The 25,735-nt window shown below is 40.4% G+C and overlaps 1 protein-coding gene across 1 annotated transcript; it reads left to right on the plus strand.

The window, feature by feature from the left end:
* The first annotated feature begins 2,792 nt into the window (after positions 1-2,792).
* On the plus strand, positions 2,793-24,118 carry LOC100890780 (monocarboxylate transporter 13). The gene is made up of 7 exons (XM_030979047.1): positions 2,793-3,464; positions 12,586-12,966; positions 13,270-13,563; positions 14,055-14,482; positions 18,908-19,133; positions 19,711-19,854; positions 21,004-24,118. Exons 2-7 carry the CDS (start codon positions 12,603-12,605, stop codon positions 21,345-21,347), a joined length of 1,800 nt encoding a protein of 599 aa, XP_030834907.1. The 5' UTR covers positions 2,793-3,464; positions 12,586-12,602; the 3' UTR covers positions 21,348-24,118.
* The last annotated feature ends 1,617 nt before the right edge of the window (positions 24,119-25,735 follow it).

Consider the following 25,735-nt stretch of genomic DNA (forward strand, 5'->3'; position numbering starts at 1 on the left):
ATTTATAGAATGTTTCCTTTTCTATACAAAAATATGTTTTTAAATTACATGAGAATTCCACAATTATCGCTCTTCCATCTCCTTTTAGATGAACATTAATTATATCAATTGGGAGACCACTGCGAATCAAAATTGCTACCCCTTTTGAGTGGTTGGTTCCGTGATCGAAAAAACAATGCCCTGACCATTCACGATTTATACTATTTTCATTGTCACGCTTCAAAAAAGTTTCTTGTAAAAGTACGATGTCACACTTTTGATGTTTCAACCACAGAAATATCTTATCTCTTTTCAATTTATTACGCAAACCCCTTACATTAAGGGATATCAAATGTATATTTGAATTGATCATAGTTAATCAAGAACTTCTCAGCATTTTCTTCATATATCTCAGTTTCAACTCACTTCTTCTTATTCGATTCCTTTCTTTTTCTCTTTGCTGCTTTTCTCTTCTCCCGTGCTGCCTTTGGTGGCGTTTCTGCTGATAGCGTGGATTCCGAGCTTTCGTCGTCGCTATCGCGATCGCTGATCTCGGAGTTCAAAAAAAGAGATAAGACATTGGTTATTTGGTGATATGAAATAAAACAACATAAAACAGTAAAATACATAAGTTTAAAAAAACAAACAGACATAACAAAAACAATAGATAACATAAGGAATAATCTCGCTCTTCCAATTTTTGTTGGTATTATTATTCCTAATGGTCTAAAGAATATACGCAGTGAAACTAATGTTTAAATATGAAGAATATTTGATTTATGGGTAAATATGTAAATTATATTACCTTATTTGCATAAATTACCATAAATATGCAAATGAGTGTTTTATTTCCAAAAAATTGTAACTACCTTAGAACTCTATACACTTCACTTGAGATGCATGGACATTTTCGCGGCGATCGGCCGTTTTACGGCCGAGATCAAAGGGGGCATTAGAAGCCCCCCACCCCCGGCTATGCAGTTAAAAAAAGCCCAGGCTGGATAGGGTTTAAAAAAAAGTTCGAAATTTACCAAATCAACGTGGAAAAGAACAGGGAGGGATGGGCATGAAATACATGTACGCAATCGAAACAGAGAGAGAAAGAAGAGAGAAAGAGAAATAGAGAGAGACAGGGGGTAGAAGAGGGGGACAGAGAGACAGAAAGCGGACGGACAGACAGGAAGAAAAGGGATTTAATAGAAAACCTTTTCAAGAAAGAACAGATGTTTTTTTTATCATGTGAAAAATAAAGAGCCGTGTTGCAAATTAATGTGACTAAGTGTTTTGTCAATAATTTTGAAAGAAATGTGCCAATCAGAAAGCAATTAACACAGTTTGAAAACGACTCTGCTCCGGATATATATCAGTTAAATCCTCCTAGACGTGAATGGGGGCTGAATCACAGTTCTCTGGGCTGAGTAGGGCTAATTTCCTATTCAGTGCCATTCGTTTAGACTTTAGAGAAGACGTTAAAGCTAAAGACCAGTTATGGTCATGCGATTGCATTGTGAAAGAAACGTTGTGAAATCGATCAGAAAAGGTTGATCATCTAGCATAGATGTACTGCAAGGTTCTGGAATCATCAAAATGATAAGAAATTTGGCCAAGTCTTCATAAAGTTAGAAGCACTGTACACAGAAAGATGTATATGGGACTACACACACGTGTGCGACACGTGCATTTCATATCTCTCAACAGGCGAGAGATACACTAGTTTACCAAATATATCAATTAGTAGGCGGTTTCCCGTTTTCCATTTCATTTTTTGAAATTGGGGCGTTTCCAATACTGGTCTTTACCTTTAACATTATTCTAGCTTGGTGCAGGCGAAATGAATTTATATTTCTGTGCCCCCTACTCCGCCGGTCTCTCTCTCTCTCTCTCTCTCTCTCTCTCTCTATCCTCTCTCTCTCTCTCTCTCTCTCATTCCCCCCTCTCTCTCTCTCTCTCTCTCTCTCTCTCTCTCTCTCTCATTCCTCCCCCCCCCCCTCTCTCTCTCTCTCTTTCTCTCTCTGTATAATAGTCTCAAGCTTGGGTTGGGCATTCCAGTATAACTACCAGGGAGTTTGTCGGAAAGAGCCATCTCTAGTCAGGCGAGACATTTAAAATGAATGAAAATTTGAATGATACAATTAATGATTCGAAGTTTGGAGTGGATCTTAATGATCCTAATTAGCTGACGGAGGAGGCAATGATGGTGGTGTGCTTGATATTTACAAAAACAGGGGGCGGTGCATGGTAGCTTCCATCACACGTCAGCTCGTCGACTATTTAGATAAGTGTTCAGTTTGCTTTCCCCGTCTTATTCACTGTGGCCTAGCTATACAACCATACAACCTGCAAGAGGAAATACACAATTCACAAGGTCTTTCTATTCAAGTCTGTTGAAAGCATCCCACTGGCCGTGTCTAATCAAAATACAAGACATTCTAATCATGTTGAAGACACAGAAAAGGATTAAGTAAAGTCTCCTATATGACCACACAGGCCCGGGTTTACCCCCCCCCCCCCTTCCCGATTTAGGGTGTATTCTGACCTTGTAATATGAATTTCTGCCCTCTTTATTAATTTCTGAATGCCGTCGGATGGCAGTTTTTTTTATAACATTTCAGCTCCAAAAAAATTGCCTTTTATTCGCTCACCCCTCAGTTCACGCTCATTTCAACACGACATGCAATACGAGTGGAGTTATGTACAAAGGTTGTGGCCTTTGTGTACACTGGTTATTTCCAGCTGGGATCTCTATGTTATTACTCACGGAAAGGAAAAAAAAACCCATTGACAATTGCGATTCAGGAGCCTTGTAGTGACAGAGAGAGGAGGGTTTATAATTATATCATAAACAAACTGCAACCAAAAATATGGCGAATCAATGTCATCTCAGCTCAGACGTCTGGTTTGCTGGTTTACTCGCACTCTTCTTGCGCAACGCAACCAAGCAAAAACCATTCTGAATCTGATTCGATCCGGTTCTTATTCTCCGCCTCCTGCACTCGATCTCCATTGTGACGTGCCTGTTGCCACGCTGTAGGCACGAACGCTGATTGGCTGTAGTTTCCCAAGAGGGCAGACCGCAGTATTATTGACATGGATATTCATGAGCGAACGGAGGAGCATGCTTACTTTGTTTACGCGAACAGCAGCTGATCTGATGAAATACTCAGAGGATAAAGAGACAAAAACAACAACGATAAATCAACAGATGATTGCACGGAACCAACCGGTCATGCGCAAAATGGTTTTCCAACTACAAATTTCATCATCGCATTGATAAATTATTATATGCCTTGGTATAAACTCAAAATTATTCTTGAACAGTTAGCTTTGAAACAGCTTACATTGACGGACACACATACACGCAAGCCGTAGCCACTGGCACTGACCGGTTCTAGCATTGCTAAAGCGTTCCTGACTCACACCGTGCCTCAACACAGATTCGTTTTCAGAGAGCATCATTTCTTAGCATCTCGTTGTTGATTTGGAAGGTAAGTCAGATATTAGCTCATAGAAAACATGTATCGTTTGGTTTCTTAAATTTCGGAGAAAACAAATAGCCGTATAGAAGAGCGAAATATAGCTCAGATAAACTTAACAAGTAATCTTCAATATTTTTACGTCAATAAAGAAGAATATTGTACAGTACAGCTGTATTAACAAGTTGTTCCTTTTAAGGATTTAGATACTATATTGCATTTTGCTTGCTTGAAATTGTATTTTAGTGGAATAAGACTATTATTGCCTTCGGCTTGAAAGATCTATGGTTGCCATTTGCAGATGTAAAAACAGCTTAAATATAAATGTACCAATATTCCCCCTTTCAAATCGATATTATACCCAGACCGTCTAGACGTGTGTCCGGACAGGTTGTGTCCGAGTTGTCGATTTAAAACAGCAATTTGAAGAAGTTTACAAGCAATATTTCACAAATCCTCAAAGATTTTTGTTGGACGGTATTATAAAGGACAAATAATCATGGTGGTTAGTGCTACATGTAATTGATGAATAATTTTCGTTATAAATCCGAAGGCAAAATAGAAAGCTTTATATTTCTTATGTTAGTGTCCGGACACCCAACTCCCCATCATCCTTGTATTAATGTGCATGTTATGAGTTATTTATACGATAATGTCATATCACATGGGGAAGTATAGTTGTGAGGATGCGTGAGCGATAACCTTGCTTGTATGAGACAGTGTAGAGTTGCGGGTAGGCCTAAAGTTATATCTTTAACTTAACCGAAGCTGTTTACCTTATTTTATGTAGGCCTATGATTATGAATCATTAACTTTATATTTTAAAAAGAGTGAGTGTCTTTGTCAATGGTGTACGTCTTTAGCTATCACTGTCATATGTCTTACCGTACCTAATAATCCTCAGCATGCAGGAGCGGATCTTGAAAAAAATCTTGATTACAAATGAGCTTAAGCGATCGAGGGACATTTACTAAAGTAATGCAAGGACCCGAAGCCCCCATTATATTATTATTTTAGATTGCATTTAGGTTCTTTTAGACAGATTTAATATGCATAGTATTGTTGCACTTAAAGTACACGTAGTTACAAAATGACTTGTCTTGATAAAGAGAAATGAATTATATCATCCCCTGATCATTATATAGATTAAGCCCCTTTTTTCACTCGTATAGTTGTATAGTACAACATTGGACGAGGTATTCCTGATTCATATTATTCCTCTTTGGTTCTAGAAGAATAAGATTTTTTGAGGGGGGCGGAGGGAGGCGGCTCGGGGTTTCTTGAATTGATTTTCTACTTGTGCCTGGCAAAGATTAATTTATATACAAGAAAAGAACCGTCATTGCTCTACAATTGAAAATTGAATACCGCTCTGTTATTCAGTCTTTCCCCCCATTAATATTTATAATTACCTTGATATATATATATATATATATATTCTATTTGCTTGCTTTTATTCATATTCCATGCAAAATTAACAATGTATGATAGGCCTACATTTGACCAAACATTAACATTTCTTTTAGTAATATGGAAGTATATCTATAAAAAATAATCCTGATCCATGATAGTGATTAATGATAATTCAAAAGGCTGTTCTGTAAATGAAAACGGAAATGAAAAGTGAACCTTAAAGTTAGGCGTGTTGAGTTTAGGTTCACTGAATTAAACTACTGACTTGATTCACAGAAGGAAAACAAAAAGAATACACCATTACATATAGACTAGACTGAGACATAACGTCAATCGTTGATAGCCAGTTTTTATTCCCAAAGAAACCCGCATATGTGTAGATCGTTGCATATTTGTTTGATTTATAGGCCCTTATTATTTTTTCTTCCGATTTATTTCGATTCCCACCTCCCATCTCCCTTGGTCATTTTTTTTCTTTTCCTTCCTTTTATTTCTTGGTAAAATGCAAAGTAGTTTTCTTGCAAATCCAACTTATGTAGTAAATTTCTAGTAGGGCCTACCGGCTTTCATCGAAAGGGTGGGGTGCGGCGCGGCGCGGTGTGGTGTGCTCAACGCACCCATTCGATAAAAGGCCCCCCGCTTTTCTCGAAAGGGTGCGTTGAGAGCGGAGTACCGTTTTAACACACCCTTTCGATAAAAGCGGGGGGGCTTTTCTCGAAAGGGTGCGTCGACTAGTCTTTCGCATCAGTCGTTTAAAATGAGGATCTGGGACAGAAGGTAATAGTTGCCAATTTAAGTATATCGAAAATGTATTAAATAAATTTCGTTATTACTATGTTGATGGGGAGACAGAGAGAAGGAAAAAAGGGAAAGGGAAAGGAAGATAAAAGGAAAGAAAGAAGAATAAAAAGAAAAGAGGGAAACGGGGGGGGCGAAGGGCTCTTGGCTCCTCCTCACCCCCCCCCCCCCCCCCCCGCCAAAAAATGAATAAGAGAGAGAGAGAAGGGAAAGGGAAAGAAAATATAAAAGGAAAGAAAGAAGAGGAAGAAGGAAAGAGGGAAACGGGGGAAAAGCGAAAGGCTCTTACCTCCCCCCCCCCCCCCGCCAATAAAATAAATAGGAGAGAGAGAGAGAGAGAGAGAGAAGGGAAAGGGAAAGAAAATATAAAAGGAAAGAAAGAAGAAGAAGAAGGAAAGAGGGAAACGGAGGAAGGGCGAAAGGCTCTTACCTACCTCCCGCCAAAAAAATAAATAAGAGAGAGAAGGGAGAGGGAAAGAAAATATAAAAGGAAAGAAAGAAGAGGAAGAAGGAAAGAGGGAAACGGGGGAAAAGCGAAAGGCTCTTACCCCCCCCCCCGCCAATAAAATAAATAGGAGAGAGAGAGAGAGTGAGAGAGAGAAGGGAGAGGGAAAGAAAATCTAAAAGGAAAGAAAGAAGAAGAAGGAAAGAGGGAAACGGAGGAAGGGCGAAAGGCTTTTACCTACCCCCCCCCCCCCGCCAAAAATAAATAAGAGAGAGAGAGAGAGAGAGAGAAGGGAGAGGGAAAAAGAAAATATAAAAGGAAAGAAAGAAGAGGAAGAAGAAGAAAAGAGCGGGGAAGGGCGGAGGACTCTTGCCTCCCCCCTCCCGCCAAAAAATAAGTAAGAGAGAGAGAGAGAGAGAGAGATTTGAAAGCGAAAGCGAAAGAGAATATAAAAGGAAAGAAGGAAGAGGAAGAAGAAGAAAAGAGGGAAAAGGGGGAATGGTGGAGGACTCTTGCCTCCCCCCCCCCCCCCGCCAAAAAATAAATCAGAGAGAGAGAGATTGGAAAGCGAAAGGGAAAGAGATGCTAAAAGGAAAGAAAGAAGAGGAAAAAGGAAAGAAAGAAGAGGAAAAAGGAAAGAAGAAAAGAGGGAAACGGGGGCGAAGGGCTCTTGCATCCTCCCTCCCCCCTGCCAAAAAATAAATAAGAGAGAGAGAGAGAGAAGGAAAGGGAAAGAGAAGATAAAAGGAAAGAAAGAAGAGGAAGAAGAATTTGTGTCCTGCCAGTGTCACAAATAGATATAAAAATATGCTCATCTGACGATAATTTGATGTATAAAACCCTTCACCTTCTTGGGGCTCCGCCCCTTGGATCCAACACCAATTTGCGTCCTGCCAGTGTCACAAATAGATATAAAAATATGCTCATCTGACCGTTATTTATTGCCCAAAACCTCTGAGCTTCCGGGGGCTCCACCCCCTGGACCCCACGTCAATTCGTGACCCCTGTGTCACAAATAAGGTATAAAATAATAATAATTTAATGTACTTGTTTAATACCCCTGAGCTTCTGAGGGCTCCGCCCTGTGAAAAACCGTGTAAAAAAACACGTTAATTTTACCGTTTTGGCGAGATAGGCCCCCCCTCCTTGGCGTTCAAGGGGGGGGGGGGGGTGGTACGATTTTTCAAATTTTCGAGGGCCCCCCAAAAAGATTAGTGCTCTCTAGTAATTTCGCGACTACCCCGAAACCGCGGCAGATATAAAGTTTTTCTTTCATGACTTTTTTCTTTCGAGTCTTACGCATCTTTTGAAACTTTTTTTTGTTGAAAATTGGACGTATAGTTGCGGAGTCACGTGACCTTTTGTTTTTGCATGTCAGCCCTAAAATCGCTCATTTTTTGTGATTTATGTACCAAACATATGGAAATACCATTTATTCTTTAAAAAAAAGAGAAAACATTGGTTATTTGGTCTTGTTTCAAGTTAATGTGTTTATTTTTGGGTCAAAATAGTTGAATTGTGCTTAGAAATGAAATAAAACAACGAAAACAATATAATACATAAATACAAATTATCAAAACAAGAGATAACATAGGGATAAACTGGCTCTTCCAACTTTGTTGTCGTATTATTATTCTAACGAATATATGTAGTGAAAAAGAACGCTTGAATATGAATTATATATGATTTATGGGTAAAAATGTGAATTCTCTGATCTTGTTTGCATAAATTACCATAAATATGCAAATGAGTGAATTTTTCAAAAAAAATTGAAATTACCATAGTTTTGTATACACTTCACTTGACATGCATGCACATTTTCGCGGCGATCGGCTGTAAAACGGCCGAGATCTTAGAGGGGGGACCCCCCCCCCCCCACCTTTAAGTCTACTCCAATCACATTGAAAAAAAAGTATGACTTAAATCATCTCTCTCATCATTATACCGCTATAGTATTCATGTTTTTAATATTATTTATTATCCTTCCATTAAACAAGTTCATAGAGAAAATACTTATCTCTCTGCAACATTAAAAAAGAATCTTCATTAATATGTCTTAATTTGTATTGATAGCCTTGTGGTCGCCAACACCTGTCAGGATATTGTCGGTAAAATTGCGCTGCCGTCGGGAAAAAAGAGAAAAGGGGGAGGGGAAAAAAGAGAGGGAAAGGGAAAGAAAAGAAAAAAAGAAAAAGAAAAGAAAGAAAGAGAAAAACGAATAAGAGGGAGAATAGGAAAGAAAGAGAAAAAAAAAGAAAGGAGGCAAGAGCCCTTTGCCCCCGTTTCCTTCTTTTCTTCTTCTTCCTCTTCTTTCTTTCCTTTTATCTTCTCTTTCCCTTTCCTTCTCTCTCTCTCTCTCTCTTATTTATTTTTTGGCAAGGGGGCGCGGGGAGGAGGCAACAGCCCTTCGCCCCCGTTTCCCTCTTTTCTTCTAATTCTTCTTTCTTTCCTTTTATATTTTCTTTCCCTTTCCCTTCTTTCTCTCTCTCTCTCTCCTATTTATTTTATTGGCGGGGGGGGGTAAGAGCCTTTCGCCCTTCCTTCGTTTCTTTCTTTCCTTTTATATTTTCTTTCCCTTTCCCTTCTCTCTCTCTCTCTCTTATTTATTTTTTGGCGGGGGGGGGGGGTGAGGAGGGGCCAAGAGCCCTTCGCCCCCCCCCCCGTTTCCCTCTTTTCTTCTTATTCTTCTTTCTTTCCCTTTCCCTTCTCTCTCTCTCTCTCTCCTATTTATTTTATTGGCGGGGGGGGGAGGTAAGAGCCTTTCGCTTTTCCCCCGTTTCCCTCTTTCCTTCTTCCTCTTCTTTCTTTCCTTTTAGATTTTCTTTCCCTCTCCCTTCTCTCTCTTATTTATTTTTTTGGCGGGAGGTAGGTAAGAGCCTTTCGCCCTTCCTCCGTTTCCGTCTTTCCTTCTTCTTCTTCTTTCTTTCCTTTTATATTTTCTTTCCCTTTCCCTTCTCTCTCTCTCTCTCTCTCTCTCCTATTTATTTTATTGGCGGGGGGGGGGGGAGGTAAGAGCCTTTCGCTTTTCCCCCGTTTCCCTCTTTCCTTCTTCCTCTTCTTTCTTTCCTTTTATATTTTCTTTCCCTTTCCCTTCTCTCTCTCTCTTATTCATTTTTTGGCGGGGGGGGGGGGGTGAGGAGGAGCCAAGAGCCCTTCGCCCCCCCCCCCCCGTTTCCCTCTTTTCTTTTTATTCTTCTTTCTTTCCTTTTATCTTCCTTTTCCCTTTCCCTTTTTTCCTTCTCTCTGTCTCCCCATCAACATAGTAATAACGAAATTTATTTAATACATTTTCGATATACTTAAATTGGCAACTATTACCTTCTGTCCCAGATCCTCATTTTAAACGACTGATGCGAAAGACTAGTCGACGCACCCTTTCGAGAAAAGCCCCCCCGCTTTTATCGAAAGGGTGTGTTAAAACGGTACTCCGCTCTCAACGCACCCTTTCGAGAAAAGCGGGGGGCTTTTATCGAATGGGTGCGTTGAGCACACCACACCGCGCCGCGCCGCACCGCACCCTTTCGATGAAAGCCGGGCCTACCTAGCTTTGTTTATGACCGCGCAATTATTGTATTGTCAATCAATGCACCATTACATTACCCGCCCCAAATCATAGTTTTTAATGAGCAGAAAACCATCATAACATCGAGCCAACGTACAGTCAAGCAAGAAATTCCCCGATCAAATGGGATGAAGTGTCACATTACTGTTGAGCATGTGAGGCTTGAAAACCACCGCGGACTTTTCATGTACTCTCTTCCTCTTTGCCTATGCGTCCATTTTGTTTACAACCGCTCGCTCGCTCGGTGATAACTATACGCTGGTGTCGGTGCTTGCAGGAGCTTGGAGCTAGAGACGGACTGTGGCGTGCAGGCGTCCCTGGGATATACAGGCGGAGAATAGAACATAAATTATGCTAATGAAGGCCTTTTCTCCTCATGTTGGGGAGTGTTTCTCAGGCAACCAGATGCAAATGAAAAGTGACGTCTCGACGATGTGAAAATGACATTGACATGGGAAGAGAGAGAGGAAGAAAGAGAGAGAGAGAGATATATATTATATACAGGCTGTAGATAATTATATTATATAGAGAGAGGGAGGGTGAGAGAGTTACACAGAAGAAGGGGGTTAAAGTAGGAGATAGGGGAGAGAAAGATGGAGAGAGAGCGAAAACTATTGAGTGGGAAATGAAAGATATAGGGAGAGAAATGATACGAACTTGGTGAGAAAGAACAAGATCTAGAGGAAGAAAAAAAAGGGATGATCGATCGACCGAGTGAGAGAGAGAGAGAGAGAGAGAGATGAGAGAGAGGGGGAGATAGAGAGAGAGAGGGGGGAGGGAGAGAGAGAGAGAGAGAGATTGGAATGGGCCGAAAGGGATAGAGCAGACCCGGGGATGAAAACAACAACAAGAAAAAAGGACATCGAGAGAAAGAGAGATAGACAGATATGGATTAGAGGATGCATGGGCAAGAGTGGGGAGAGAGGTCGAGAAAGGAGGAAAGAAGCAAAAATATAGGAAATAGCCAGAGAGTTGGGTAAGATGGGCAGAATCAGAGTGAGAAAAAGGTTAGAGGAAGATGAATTGATAGAGGGGGAGGGAGAGATATAGAGAAAAAGGGGGAAGCGAGGGATTGGGAGCTCGACAGAGATGGAGGCGGGTGCCGTAAGAAGGGAGGGAATGAACGAACGGTACAATAAAACCTTCAATGAAGCCAGCTTTTATTAGTGAAGCCATGCAAACAGTTCACAAGTTCGTCATGATTTATTGAGAGGGTACTGTCCAAGTCTTTAAACAACAAACAATGGATCCCTTTTTTGGTATTACTCCGTCGTGATCATAAGCGGGTTTACGAGTAAGGTTTCCCGGTATTAAAAGGCATACATAGTTATTGATTAAACAGGCAAACAAAAAAGAGAGATGAACCATTACAACGGACACGAAGATTAAGTGAATTAAATGAACAAGAATGATCATTCATTTCAATTCAAAAGGATTTATTCAAATAAAACTTTCATCGCGGCGTTTAGCCGAATTACAAAATTTTTCAAACAAAATTAATAACACACAATGTTATATAACATAGCATAAACTTTAATCTGAAAAATAAATCAGCACGAATACGAAAAATATAGCTGATTGCAACATAATGGAAACACAAATTAAAAAGAAATCAGAATTGGCAGTCGCTAGTTTGTGCTGAAATAAGCTGAAATGACGGTGCACGTATTATCTAACCAAATACTCATTGTTGTGGTTTGATAGAGAATATTGATTGTGTACAGTTGATGAAGGTATACGTATTACGTAACCAAATAGAACATTTACTCATATTTGTGGGTTGACAGCGTACTTTTTAAAGACAATTGATCAAAATTTGCATAGATGACGTAATGCAGAGTTTCTTTCCTTTCCCGGGTTTCATGCACCTATTGTCATTGTGGCAATGAATTCCCTTATCTTTCATGAAATGCAAATTATCATATTGCATTGTGCAATATCCGCTCTGAATGTGTTAATTACTTGAGGCCAGTCCTACTCATCTACTCTTCTAATAGAAACTGGTCTTAACTAGTTTTCTCTTACGAGCGACCGAGCGTCTTATCAAGAAGTAACACAATGGCCCGAATTCACAAAGGAGGTTTGTCGACAAACCTTGGTTTTCGTACGTCATATGACGCGTGAATTGTGAATTCGGGCCATTGTGTTGCAATACACGATAACCTGTGAGGTGTTTATACAGGCCTTTGGCGAATTAGGGGGGGGGGGGGGGGCTGTGGGTAAAAAGGGGTAGGTGATCCCTTAAACACCCATGTTGCCATACATTTAGTATACGTGCTTAAGATGTACATTCCTGATTGTGTTCTTGTGCCTCACCTTTCCTTTTTTTTTAAAAACTTATTCTTATTCTTCTGAATCCTACCTCCGCGCTTCCGCAATTATTAAACTTCAATTAGTCTAAAAAATTATGATTTATGATAACACTCTCTACATTAATGCCGACAGTTTATTTTATAGGTAGCAATTTGTGTTCTTTTAAAGATGAAGTTGAGTTCTGGTCATGCGATTGCATTGTGAAAGAAACGGTGTGGAACCGACCAGTAAAAAACCGGCCCCCGATTTTTACGATGTTACATGCATATTTAGAATATGAAGGCATTTGAAGAGCCATGCTTTTCAGGGAACATGTCTTAACTTATGTTCTTCCACACTTGCATAATAAGAATGAGTAATGCTCACAAATTATTTTTCCCTTTTCCCAGAACTCAACCTTCTCTTTAATACTTCATAGTTTTGCTTTATCGGAGATAATGTACGAGTTAAAAGAAATCTCCTGACTTTAGTATACGACTCCAAAATCTTTTCAACCGATCAATAATTTTAGGGTGTTTTAAGAAGGTTTGTATTTACATCTCTTTGTAATGAAAGCTTTGATATCCAATTCTTATGATTTGACCTCTTCTGATATTCCACAGAAAGAGTCGACCAAGTCATGTCTCCCCAGCCGAATGGTAATTCGCTCTACGATGCCTGCACTCCCGTCAGTGGACAGCTGGTCTCCTGGAAGGATGACCCTTCTCCAGCCGTCTTTGAGGCGAATCCCATGGGCACCTCTGCCTTGACTGAGTCAGCCAGTCAGGACGTGAAGGCAGCAGGGACGCGTGGTGGCTCCAAGAAGGGCGCCCTCAAGGTAACCAATCTCTTCAGGGCATTGTGGATAAATCCTCGGTATTTCCGATGGGTAGTGACCATTGCCACCTCTATAGCCTTCGCAACAATATTGGGCTTCTTCAGCGCCTTTGGTCCGCTATACATGTGCCTTAGGAGAGACCTGAATTCTTCGGCCATTGCAACTGGTAAATACAACGATTCATTCATTTCCGAAATTACGAAACTTATAACAATGTACTTATTTACATTTGGAACTACAAACAACGTGGGTATTAATGAATATCATTGAGCCTTTCAATAAGCGAACCTTCCAAAACACCAATGCCCCTCCCCAATCCGTCAATATTCATAGATCGTATCCGAAGAAGATTAGAAATAAACAATAATAATAGTTCCTTTACTACACATATTATCTAGCAAATTATAATTTGAAGTCTCTTCAAGAGAATTAAGAGCTAATGATCTATTTTGTCCGATTCTGATTGCAGGTTGGGTAGCATCCCTTGGCTGGTCCGTCGGGATCACATCGCCATTCGTTAACACACTCTACCAACGGTTCGGACCTCGTAAGATTGCCATCCTTGCTGCTCTGTTCTGCTCTAGCGGACTCCTCATGTCCTCCTTCGCCACGTCCATATGGCCACTCTTCGTGACCTTCGGTCTCGTATTCGGCTTTGGTGTCAACCTGGTTATCACAGGGTCGATGAGTGTTGTCACCTCACATTTTGACAGCAACAATAGCGCCCTTCCGACCACCCTCCCAGGAGTTGGTTCCGCTATTGGTAAGTGCCCCTCTCTCTCTCTCTTCTGCGTCAGGGTCGGTCCAGTCATGGTACTTCTAGATTGCATCCGCACCAAATATAAACCATTGCTTCTGAGAACTGTTCTAAGTTGGTAAAATAATTAAACGCGACAATTTTATGTGTAAAGACCGTGCTACTAGTTGGCGGTCTGGTGCTGTCACGACTATTGCGGTGATATTTAATTCGTCAAAAAGTTTAGGATCACCCTGTTAGGGTTAGGGTTTCAATAAGAGTTTGGTTAGGGTTCGGGTTAGGGTAATGATAGTGTGGGGTCCAGGGTTGAAGTTATTCAGTTTGATTCGAAAATTACCCCAGATGTAATTTGCTGTTTGCTTCTTAATGAGATGAAAACTTGTGATTTTTATTATTGCAAAGTACATAGTTTTTTCTAAGAAAAACCTTTACCCGAAAAATACTTTATCTCAACTGGTACTCACTTCTAATGACGTGATATCTTTATTTCAATTCAGGTACACTTATATACTGTCCCATACTGGAAATCGCCTATGAGCACTTCGGCTGGCGAAACACGCTTCGATTTGTCTCCGCCTTGATCTTCGTCATCGGCCTTACCTGTGCTATATGTTACAAGCGACCCGCTTCCGAGAAACGCACAACTGACGCAACCGTATCTGCCACTGAGGACGCTTCTTTGAAGGCATTGTTGGCCGCATCGGTCATCCCGTCGACCAGTGCTGCTACAGTAGCCACAGCGAACTCCCAGAAGAGGAAGAGTATTCTGGTCAAGATGTTCAAGGGTGAAGGACAATTGGAAAGGGAGCGAAGGCAAAAGTCCAGACAAAATTACATCCTTCTCGTCAAAGATCCTATTCACTGGATGTTCTGTTTGGCTACCATGTTGTCCAATGTGTGCATGGTATTCAACGTGATAAACCTGGTAAGTACAACAATACCTCTTCTCCATTACTCAATCTCGGAATCCATAAAATCATTTTTTATTACTTTATTTTCTCATGTCTCATGATAGGAATCGTCACTATTTCTTACGAATTTAACACAGAATTATGAAATGGCTAACTAATGATTTTCCTCTGGTAGTTAAGTAAGAAACAGGGTTTAGTGTGATGACCTTGGCAGAATAGATTGGCTACAGCGACTGGTCTTTAAACTGAAGGTTTGGTGATCTAACATCCGTCATCAATAGGTTATGCCCTGCTGTTCGATGAGGTAAATGGTGCCCAAAACTTTCTTCATTTTTTTTTTAGCAGGAATCATTATCATTAGGATCTCTTTTTTATTCCAAAACTGTGAGTCTGTGACTCATAGTAAGGAATCTTTTTATGGGGGGATAATACATTCTTTAAAAAAAATATTTAAAATATTATATATAAGTATTGTCATCATATAAGTTCAAAAGTTATGCGGGTTTGGCTAACAGATGATTCGTGCAGGTCCTTTCAATATGAGTAGAGGAGATTCACCTTCCTGTTTTTCCCTCTTTAGTTTCAATTTGGCCTTTTTGTCAAAGCAAATGTATCTCTCTTATTTCAAAACAAAATTTAGCCAGGATGAGTTGTGGTTGCCGAGCTTCAAATCCAGAACAGAGAGGCCTCTGTGGGTTCCTGCCGAGGAGACGACGAAGCTGTTCCTAAGCTCTCCGAATGCTCTCGAGAGTCCCCGAAGCTTTACCCGTCTCATTTCCTGTTGGGCTCTGAAGCAGTTCATTTCCGTCCAAGCAGCAAATGGCAGTGGTCTTATGGATAGAAGAAGATATTCATCCCAGATGCTGGAGAGCTCCTGGCTAAAACCCCTCATCAACCTTTCAGTTTCATTCTGAGGGGCAGTGCAAAGCAGACGCTAGCTACACGGACGTGGTCTGGTACTGATGACATCGAGTCCAAAGCGCCGTCGAGTACAGAGGTTGAGCATCTTTATTGGATAAAGAAGATTGGAAAATTGGGGAAAATAAAGAGAAAATCGTCGGGCCGATCAAGGAGTAAGTCCATCTCCATTAATTGACCAACGTCCCCAGAGATTCAACGACCTTTTTCCACAATCCCGATAAAGCCAAGACTAAATCGTAAGTTATATTTCTTTAGGCAGACATAGCATGAACAGAGTCTAAAGGTATTCTCTGTCGTAAAAAGGGAAAAGAACATCCAGTCGAAAAGTGCAATTCTTAGGGATCAGAGGTTCATTTCAAACCATTGAAAAGATAGCTCACGGACTAGAGGACGCGCCTCAGGCTCACTAAGAAGAAAGAAATCTGATGGCGTCCTTGGCTTTTATCAGTAGACAACACATTAATGTGAATGAATCATAAAGAAAAGAAATAAAAATACACTGTAGTGGTTTGAAATAAAAGGTAGTCAAAACACCTGGGGTTTTCTTTTATCTTCTCCACACCGGTTCCCATTCCCACTTCTATCGCCGTCTCTCGCCTCTCCCCCCCCCCCCCCCCCCCCCCACTTCTCTCTCTCTCTCTCTCTCTCAATGCCGACATTTACAAACACTCACTCTCCCTTTGTCGCTCTCAATGGCCCGAATTCACAAAGCAAGGTTTGAGCTCAAACCTCCTTTTGTTTCGCCAAACCTCCTTTTGTTCTTTACAAACCAGGTTTGTAAAAAACGCGTAAAACGCGTCATATGACGTACGAAAACCCAAGGTTTGTCACAAACCTCCTTTGTGAATTCGGGCCTTTTAGTCTGCATGCTTGTTTGCCTCTCACCCGCTCTCGCGATCTACTTTCTCTTCTTATTTTTCTCTCTACCTGTTTGTTTCTCTCTGTCTTTATGCCTCTTCCTTCAAGATTTCTTCAAGATTTTATTTCTTCCTTGTTCCCGTTCGTCTATCACATATTAAAGGGTACCTTTGACAAACAAACAATTCATGCTATGTCTGCTTACTCTGGCTTAATACCCCTAATACAATCCATATTGTATGGTCATATTAAACTCTCCTCGCTTCACGTTTTAAATTCATCGAAGAGTTCTTGATTAGAGTCGAAATTTTGTATTTGGATTCCAAAATCATACATTTCAATTTATTTTGAAGTCGACATGAAGATTTTTAAAAATGCAATAAAAGTTAATTCTACTCAATACATTTTTTTTTTTGGAGAGACATGTGATATTTATCACAAAATTTTTGCAATACTGGTTAACAATTTTTTGATGAAATAAAAAATAGTTTTTGAACTAGATAATAAAGAATGTCATATTCACGATTTGAATGAAAAAACTGATGCGAAGAGGGTTTAGGGATACCACTGATCGTCTCTGTTTTAATTAAAAAAGAAAATGCATGCAGAACTTTGATAGGGGATCAATTTGGATCACGAGAAAATGTACATGGATGCATTGCTGTTTTGTTGTTGATAATTACGCATTACAATTCTATCATTTGGATAGAAGAAAAAAATGAAAAAGAAAACTAAACAAAATGACGGCTTTGAAAAAAAAAAGATTTGGACTGACAACCCGGGCCTTTTCCATTTCTATACCACTATCTTTTTGATAGTCGGTTTGTAAATTTCATACCCTGTATTTTCTCCATGTCATCGTCGACATCATACCCCACTTCATCCGGAGTTCGTCAATACGGCTTCTACCATGACTTGGTAGTGGGGAATGCCCGTCTCAGCCATCCGCCAACAGAGGGCGTTCTTCCCACCGAGTTTAGGTCCTGTCATCAGAAGTTTTTACGTTGAAATGAATCGCCAGAAAATATTGCAAATTATGTGGATTTTTTTTTTAACGTATGCAATGAATTTTTGTTTCCTTATTTGAAAGACGAATTGACTGTTAACATGCTATAAACTATCGAATCTTTTTCCATGATATTGTAAGTTATCCTTAATGCATTGGAAATACTTTATTGTACAATATCTATGAAAAGACATTTCAAAAATAAAACGTAACACTATTTTACCCATTATCAAACCGTTTTCCCGATTTCATTGAACCTTGAATTAGCGGTGATTACGCAACGAGCAATGACGTCATCAGCGTGTGAACTTTATTTTGTGCTCGTATATTTTATCTATTTATTTTTTTATTTTATGATCGTGCATTATGTTTTCAGCCTTGCAATTTAGCGTGGGAACCATATAACGCAATTATCAACTTTTGTACGGGATTTGTAGCTTTATTTTTTTAATACTAATCCTTCGCTTCTTATCTCAGTTGTTTTCGGTGAAGAAATGGTAGGCTTATACCTGTTTATATATTTAAATCCAGACATTCTCCATTTTGGAGCAAATATGAGGTCAAACAAAGTTGTCACGTGACTCTGAAATCGTACGCTTTGGAGAATATTTTTCTCGAAATTTGTTAAAATGCCAAACAAGATTGATTGAAAAATGACTGAATGCATGGTGAAATTTACAAGCGTTCCTAAATGATCGCAACATTGTTCAAAGAGGACATGGTTACCTTTTCAATCTTTTTAGAAATAAAACAGGAAAACGGTTGCTATTGATTATGGAAAATCGATAATGGTTTGATTTATAATGATATCAGTATTTTGGGGGGATTCAAGAAATGCGAGGAATGCATTTCTTGAAAGCAAACTGTCGATTTATACATATCTCTCAAAATGCCCGAAGGCTTATTATTCTAAAGTTTGGTCAAGTGAGTAATTAAAGTAGGAACAAATTCGCGGTGGTCGTTAAATATTTCTGACCTATCACACCATTATGTTTCTGCATTTGGGGAACTAAACATTCGGGTCATCATTCGTTCTGTCTCACATTATTCATCATTCCGATCGTAATGAATTATAAGTCATGTGGAGCTATGGTGTCTGTCATTCTAATTTTATTACGTGTTGGATGTAAACATTTTGGATGTAAACATAACCTCTAACCCCGTATCCACACACACGAATTTCATCGTATAGCTACATCGTATGTGTGTACGCTAACTAACGATACTTCGTATAAAGAAAGGTCGTATAACGAAATTTGGGCCTGGGCATCATTTCGAACTAGAACTCGATAAAGAATCACGGAATGTTGTGTGTGTGGACGTATAGTCGAACTAGATTACGGTATAACTGGGCGGGGCTTAACTCTTGATTGGCCGGCTGTCATGTTAACCGATCCCGTCAAAATCAGTTTCTTTATACATTTCTTTATACGATGTTTCGTACCTTGTGTGTGTGGACGCCCTGTTTGCTAACGATGATTCTTTATAAAACGTTTCTTTATAGAGATTTGGGATTATTTTGTTTATGTGTGGACACGCTGCATGTTAATGTAATATTTTGGTGTAGGTCCATTCCCTGCATACCAGGGACATAGCATTAACCGTTTTTTCTCTCCTTTTCTATTTTCTTCTTTTCCACTTTCTGTCTCGATAGGTCGAGTTGATGGATACTGCAGGATACACGCCACAAAGGTCAGCCACATTCATGTCTATTTTGAGCTTCGTGGAGACGGGCTTTCGGCTTGTTACGGGAATCTTCGGTGATCGGCTGCCATGCGCTCGGACTCTTCTTTTCCCCGTCATGTGTATCATCTGCGCATGCGCCACTTTTTCCCTGACGCTCAGCACGAGTACTGCGGTCATCATAATTTACGTCTGTGGTAAATAGTCCCTTTAAACTTTGACCCACATTATCCGATACTAATCATTGCTTTACCCACTTCATCGATGTTTTTTTTTTTTAAAGATAAATGTAATTTCAGTTTTACATTGATTTCCACTCATAAAAAGGCCCGCGGCGGCGAGCAGGATCTATCGGGTATCATTTATTGGTCAATATATTTAAAGTTAAAGGTAAAGACCAGTTATGGTCATGCAATTGCATTGTGAAAGAAACGTTGTGGAATCGATCAGAAAAGGTTGATCATCTAGCATCTAGCATCTGCAAGGTTCTGGAATCATCAAAATGATAAGAAAATTGGCCCATTCTTCGTAAAGTTACAAGCACTATACACAGAAAGATGTATATGGGACTACTCTATATCTCTCACAGACCATGAGAGAAATAAATTTACCAAATATATCAATTAGTAGGCGGTTTCCCGGCAAATTTTGTATCATCATGTATTAGTCAAAACATATTCTTTCACATGATTGGTAATGAGAGCTTCCATTTCATTTTTTGAAATTGGGGCGTTTCCAATACTGGTCTTTACCTTTAACGTTTTCTTTATTTAGTTGCCGGGATGGGACGTGCGGTCAACTATTCTATCATCTTCTCGGCATCTATCGAGACTTTTGGTCACTCCGTCCACCAAGAGTCTTTCTCCATGCTGTTGGTATCGTACGGTGTCGGCTGCCTCCTCGCCGCCATCATACCAGGTGAGTTAAACACCCTCTACCTGAAAATATCATCGTTTCTCACGCTGTAAGATGGTGAACACAAAGTATAGCTAACATCAAGGTAGTGTCTCAAATATTGGCCGATAGTTCTTTCCAACAGATTTCCTCTACATGTGGCAGCACAGAAAAGCTTCTGAAGAAAATTATTTGTATGTTGCCACAGTGTAGCAACAAGGAGAATCTCAGACAATGATAAAAGCACAAATTCATATTTACCCTGTGCTGAAATTATAGCTTCTCTTTGACCACACCGTGTCATACCTTGCGTGACACCTTGACCACACTGCATCGCTCCTTGACCACACTGCATCGCACCTTGACCACACTGCATCACACCTTGACCACACTGCGTCACACCTTGACCACACTGCGTCACAGCTTGACCACACTGCGTCACACCTTGACCACACTACGTCACACCTTGACCACACTGCGTCACACCTTGACCACACTGCGTCACACCTTGACCACACTGCGTCACACCTTGACCACACTGCGTCACACCTTGACCACACTGCGTCACATGTTGACCACACTGCATCACACCTTGACCACACTGTGTCACACCTTGACCACACCGCGTCACACCTTGACCACACTGCATCACAACTTGACCACACTGCATCACACCTTGACCACACTGCATCACACATTGACCACAGTGCGTCACACCTTGACCACGCTGTGTCACACCTTGACCACAATAAAAACTACTTAATTGTTTTGGAACAGAGAACATAGCAAACCATGATAAAGACAGTGAAAGTGTAAGAAATATCCCATGTCGACACAATGATATTCATACTGGTATTTCGCAGTCAACAAAGTTTATGCCTCAGCCGTTTGCTCAAAAAGAATCTACGTGAAAAACTACATGTTTTAAGAAAAATGTTTAGACAATGCGAGAGAGAGAGAGATTTATAGATGCTCATTTTTAAATTCATTTGTGAAGAATGAGAATACTGATGGTCAAATATATTTTGTCGAAACATTTCTCGAGAAAAAAAGAGAAAAAATTAATGCTGCTATCATGAGGCGGAGTATGACGAAATGAAGTGTCTTTCAAGTTCTCAAAATTGCACAAAATGTTTTCTCATCCTTTACGATTTTATTTGTTTCTCTGTCTAGGTCTCAGCTTTGATCTGACCGGGTCGTACACATCGGCCAACTACTGCGGGGCCGTCCTGTGGCTGATCGCAGCTGGACTTTATCTCGCCATCTACTGTCTCAAGAACCGCAAGAACCGTCTGCGCATGGACCGCTACTCGGCCGTGCGTCGACGCTCCAGCGACAAGAACGCGTCAATGTTGAAGGTCGAAACGTGTACACCGCTCACCGTCGCGCACGCATTGACGGAGAAGGGAGTCGATTTAGAGGGCGCGCTTGAAGTTCTCAAAGCCGACGTCAGAGACTCGGCGGTGGTCGTTGCTCAAGAGTATACGGTTGTTGTCGACAAGGTTTCTACTGTGTGAAAGGTTACACCTTTTTTTAACCAGTTCATGATTTGGATTGAGGCAAATTTCCCTGACCTTATGCGGAGGTCTATGCGTTTGTTTTGGCAGCTACCTTGTCCATAAGAGATGAAGCATACAGACTAGAATCGACGTAGTAAGAAAGGAAGACAAATGTCCTCAAGTTATGTCAAAAATTTGGTGAGGAAAGTATGTATCAGATTGGGAGGAGGGAGATACACAGATTGACATGAAAAAGACAAAAACACTCTCGATGAAAAAATAAGTAAGTGATTAAAGGTGAGATGTCGCTCTTCAGTCTGCTGTTATATGCCTCTCTCTCCAGCTCTGATGATGAGTGGATAATTCCTAATTTTATACGATGAAAAATTGGTGACTTTAAACGCGACAGTCAAGACCTGAAGATGATGATGAATAACTGCTTTTAAACAAGAAATGTTTGCCTTTTATGATCTCTGCTTCAGTTGATATGATGAGAGGGTGAAGGGTATAAAAGGCGACTTAGTATTAATTTCGGACCAACATTTTATTTAAAATTAGTGTATCTCGCGATGAAATAGGCATATTTGCGGTACGAATTGAGGTGGAGAAGGTGCATTCATTGTATGCAGGTAAGCCTGAAGTATATGCCTGGAGTAATGTATCTGTATAAAGGGCTTAGACTCGTCGAGTGTGTATTAGGTGCTATATAGTTTCATAATAATATTATTGATATACTTTGTGTGTTTCTTTCAATGCATTATACACAAACAATGCAATCATCGAAAAGGGATTATTTAAGAAAAATAGTAAAGGGTTAATAAAACAGGGTGTTATCAGGAAAACGAAATGCTAGAGCATTATGTTGCTGTATACTGCCGAATATGTAAGCGTAGAGCCATCGGGTTCGTCAAGTTTTTTTTTAATAATTATGTATGTATGCTGTTTTTGAAGTGCCTTTTGTGAAAGGACTTGTATGTGTATGTGTATTTATTATGGTGTGTTGTAGTTGATGATGCGTTCACTCTATTTAAAGCAACCAGTTAATGCCTCATGGTTTGTATGAAGGTTGTCATTTTTAGTATTCTTTGTAGAGAATGTTGAGAATTGTTACTAAAATCGCCATTTTTTGTTGTGTATGCTCAAACGAAAAAGCCTCTATTTGTGTGATATGATAAACACATTGGTTTACTCATCATATGACATGGTTGTGTTCATACTGCAAAGTGCGTTTACATGAAACATTATTCAGATGCCTTATTGTTTAAATATTAGCCATCATTTCTAGTGTTTGCAACTTCATGGATCTCGAGAATATTGCTTTAAAACGGAGAGGCCTCTATTTATGAGATGTTTGTAATGCTGAATGTGGGTGTGTATTTATTAGGACGCGATTGATGCGATGGTTGTATTATGTAGTTTAGAGGTCGTTTATATGAAGAAGAAAAAATATATAAAATACAATCACAAAGACTTTCAAGAAATCAAGTTAAGAACAATGTTAATACCCTATTATATCGCCTTTAGAAATGATTATGTAATATGCCAAGGTACTGTTCACACATTTCGAAAAGTGCAATTGCCTTGGTTTGATTTTTGAAAGTCTTTGTGATCATGTTAAATGTACTTTGTACCTATATACTTTAACTTGACGATCCAGGGAAATGTTTTAATTGACCTTTTGCCTCCATGTAGTCCGTATAACAATCCAGATTATGCAGCTAAAATTCTTTCATGATTTCAGTGTGTTATTGTATAAACGTTATTGCTTTCACTGTTTTGACGTTGCGCTCGATAGTTTGTTGCATCTCTTAAAATGAACCATTTGTATTTACCGAAAACTGTGCCCACATTAAAGAAAATTTTAGTGTGTATATAGGTAAGTTAAGTTTGGATTGCGGTATGTTTCCATTGTTTTTATTTTATGATATAAGATGCTCTCATCCCAATTATCTAGTTGTGTTTATATAATCTAAATATCATATATGTTTGTCTTATGATGACAGCAATATTGCTTCCATTGTTTTGATAGTATTGTATACCCACTATCAAATAATTGAATTAATGTATACTTGTTATACACATGTAATTATCGTTTATTTCGAGAAGGGTGTTAACTCATACTTTACAGAGTTAACTCCCTTCTGATACCAAGCTCATCGTGTATAAATATCAGTACGAGTATGTATTTGTTACATATGTCAAAACTACCTGTAGACTAGAAAGCGGGTCATATGTTTTCTTAGACTTCAAGAAACAATGTAATTACCAACGTTAAATGGATAATATTTGTGCAGGAAAATATTATTGTAATCAAATGTGGTGATGATGATTTACTTCATGTGACTTTGTTTCAGGGTAAACCTATCACGCTGAAGTATGAAAACGAAATGAAGAGAGAGAGAGAGAGAGAGAGAGAGAGAGAGAGAGAGAAAGAGAGAGAGAGAGAGAGAGATCCGAGAGAAGGAGAACAGAGAAGTACTACATCCGTTAGCTCCATTCATGTTATTTGTCCTTTTTAAAGCTGTCTAAATGGTAGTATAGTGTATGTATCTTTTGAAATGTAAATGCCCATGCATTCCGATAAAACGTTATAACATAAGTCTTGCCTTGTAACTCATGCACAGAAATAGAGTAGGTTATTATAGATTCATTTGCTCGAGTATATAATTACATGTATATGATAAAAGTTATTTTTTCCGCTGTACGAACATTTATTGATGGTATACTATGTGATATGAGAATGTTTATATTCTTGACAATAAAGATGATAATAATTCTCACAAAAGAGATCGCCTTGTCTATTGTTGTTTTCTTGTGGAAGAAAATTTATAATAGGATTTACGTAAGGGAAGGATGGGGGAAGAAGAGGGGGTAAGAGATAGGGTGGAGGGGGTAATAGGGAATAGGAGAGCGTGGGGGAGTAGAGAGGGTAAGAGATAGGGTGGAGGGGGTAATAGGGAATAGGAGAGCGTGGGGGAAGTAGAGAGGGTAAGAGATAGGGTGGAGGGGGTAATAGGGAATAGGAGAGCGTGGGGGAGTAGAGAGGGTAAGAGATAAGGTGGAGGGGGTAATAGGGAATAGGAGAGCGTGGGGGAAGTAGAGAGGGTAAGGGATAGGGTGGAGGGGTAATAGGGAATAGGAGAGCGTGGGGGAAGTAGAGAGGGTAAGGGATAAGGTGGAGGGGGTAATAGGAAATAGGAGAGCGTGGGGGAAGTAGAGAGGGTAAGGGATAGAGTGGAGGGGGTAATAGGGAATAGGAGAGCGTGGAGGAAGAAGAGGGGGTAAGAGATAGGGTGGAGGGGTAGAGAGGGTAAGAGATAGGGTGGAGGGGGTAAGAGATAGGGTGGAGGGGGTAATAAGGAATAGGAGAGCGTGGGGGAAGTAGAGAGGGTAAGAGATAGGCTGGAGGGGGTAATAGGGAATAGGAGAGCGTGGGGGAAGTAGAGAGGGTAAGAGATAGGGTGGAGGGGGTAATAGGGAATAGGAGAGCGTGGGGAAGTAGAGAGGGTAAGAGATAGGGTGGAGGGGGTAATAGGGAATAGGAGAGCGTGGGGAAGTAGAGAGGGTATGAGATAGGATGGAGGGGGTAATAGGGAATAGGAGAGCGTGGGGGAAGTAGAGAGGGTAAGAGATAGGGCGGAGGGGGTAATAGGGAATAGGAGAGCGTGGGGGAGTAGAGAGGGTAAGAGATAAGGTGGAGGGGGTAATAGGGAATAGGAGAGCGTGGGGGAAGTAGAGAGGGTAAGGGATAGGGTGGAGGGGTAATAGGGAATAGGAGAGCGTGGGGGAAGTAGAGAGGGTAAGGGATAAGGTGGAGGGGGTAATAGGAAATAGGAGAGCGTGGGGGAAGTAGAGAGGGTAAGGGATAGAGTGGAGGGGGTAATAGGGAATAGGAGAGCGTGGAGGAAGAAGAGGGGGTAAGAGATAGGGTGGAGGGGTAGAGAGGGTAAGAGATAGGGTGGAGGGGGTAAGAGATAGGGTGGAGGGGGTAATAGGGAATAGGAGAGCGTGGGGGAAGTAGAGAGGGTAAGAGATAGGCTGGAGGGGGTAATAGGGAATAGGAGAGCGTGGGGGAAGTAGAGAGGGTAAGAGATAGGGTGGAGGGGGTAATAGGGAATAGGAGAGCGTGGGGAAGTAGAGAGGGTAAGAGATAGGGTGGAGGGGGTAATAGGGAATAGGAGAGCGTGGGGAAGTAGAGAGGGTATGAGATAGGATGGAGGGGGTAATAGGGAATAGGAGAGCGTGGGGGAAGTAGAGAGGGTAAGAGATAGGGCGGAGGGGGTAATAGGGAATAGGAGAGCGTGGGGAAGTAGAGAGGGTAAGAGATAGGGTGGAGGGGGTAATAGGGAATAGGAGAGCGTGGGGGGAAGTAGAGAGGGTAAGAGATAGGGTGGAGGGGGTAATAG

This window comes from Strongylocentrotus purpuratus, unplaced genomic scaffold (assembly GCF_000002235.5).
Source record: "Strongylocentrotus purpuratus isolate Spur 01 unplaced genomic scaffold, Spur_5.0 spur5_scaffold_10, whole genome shotgun sequence".
Taxonomy (NCBI): domain Eukaryota; kingdom Metazoa; phylum Echinodermata; class Echinoidea; order Camarodonta; family Strongylocentrotidae; genus Strongylocentrotus; species Strongylocentrotus purpuratus.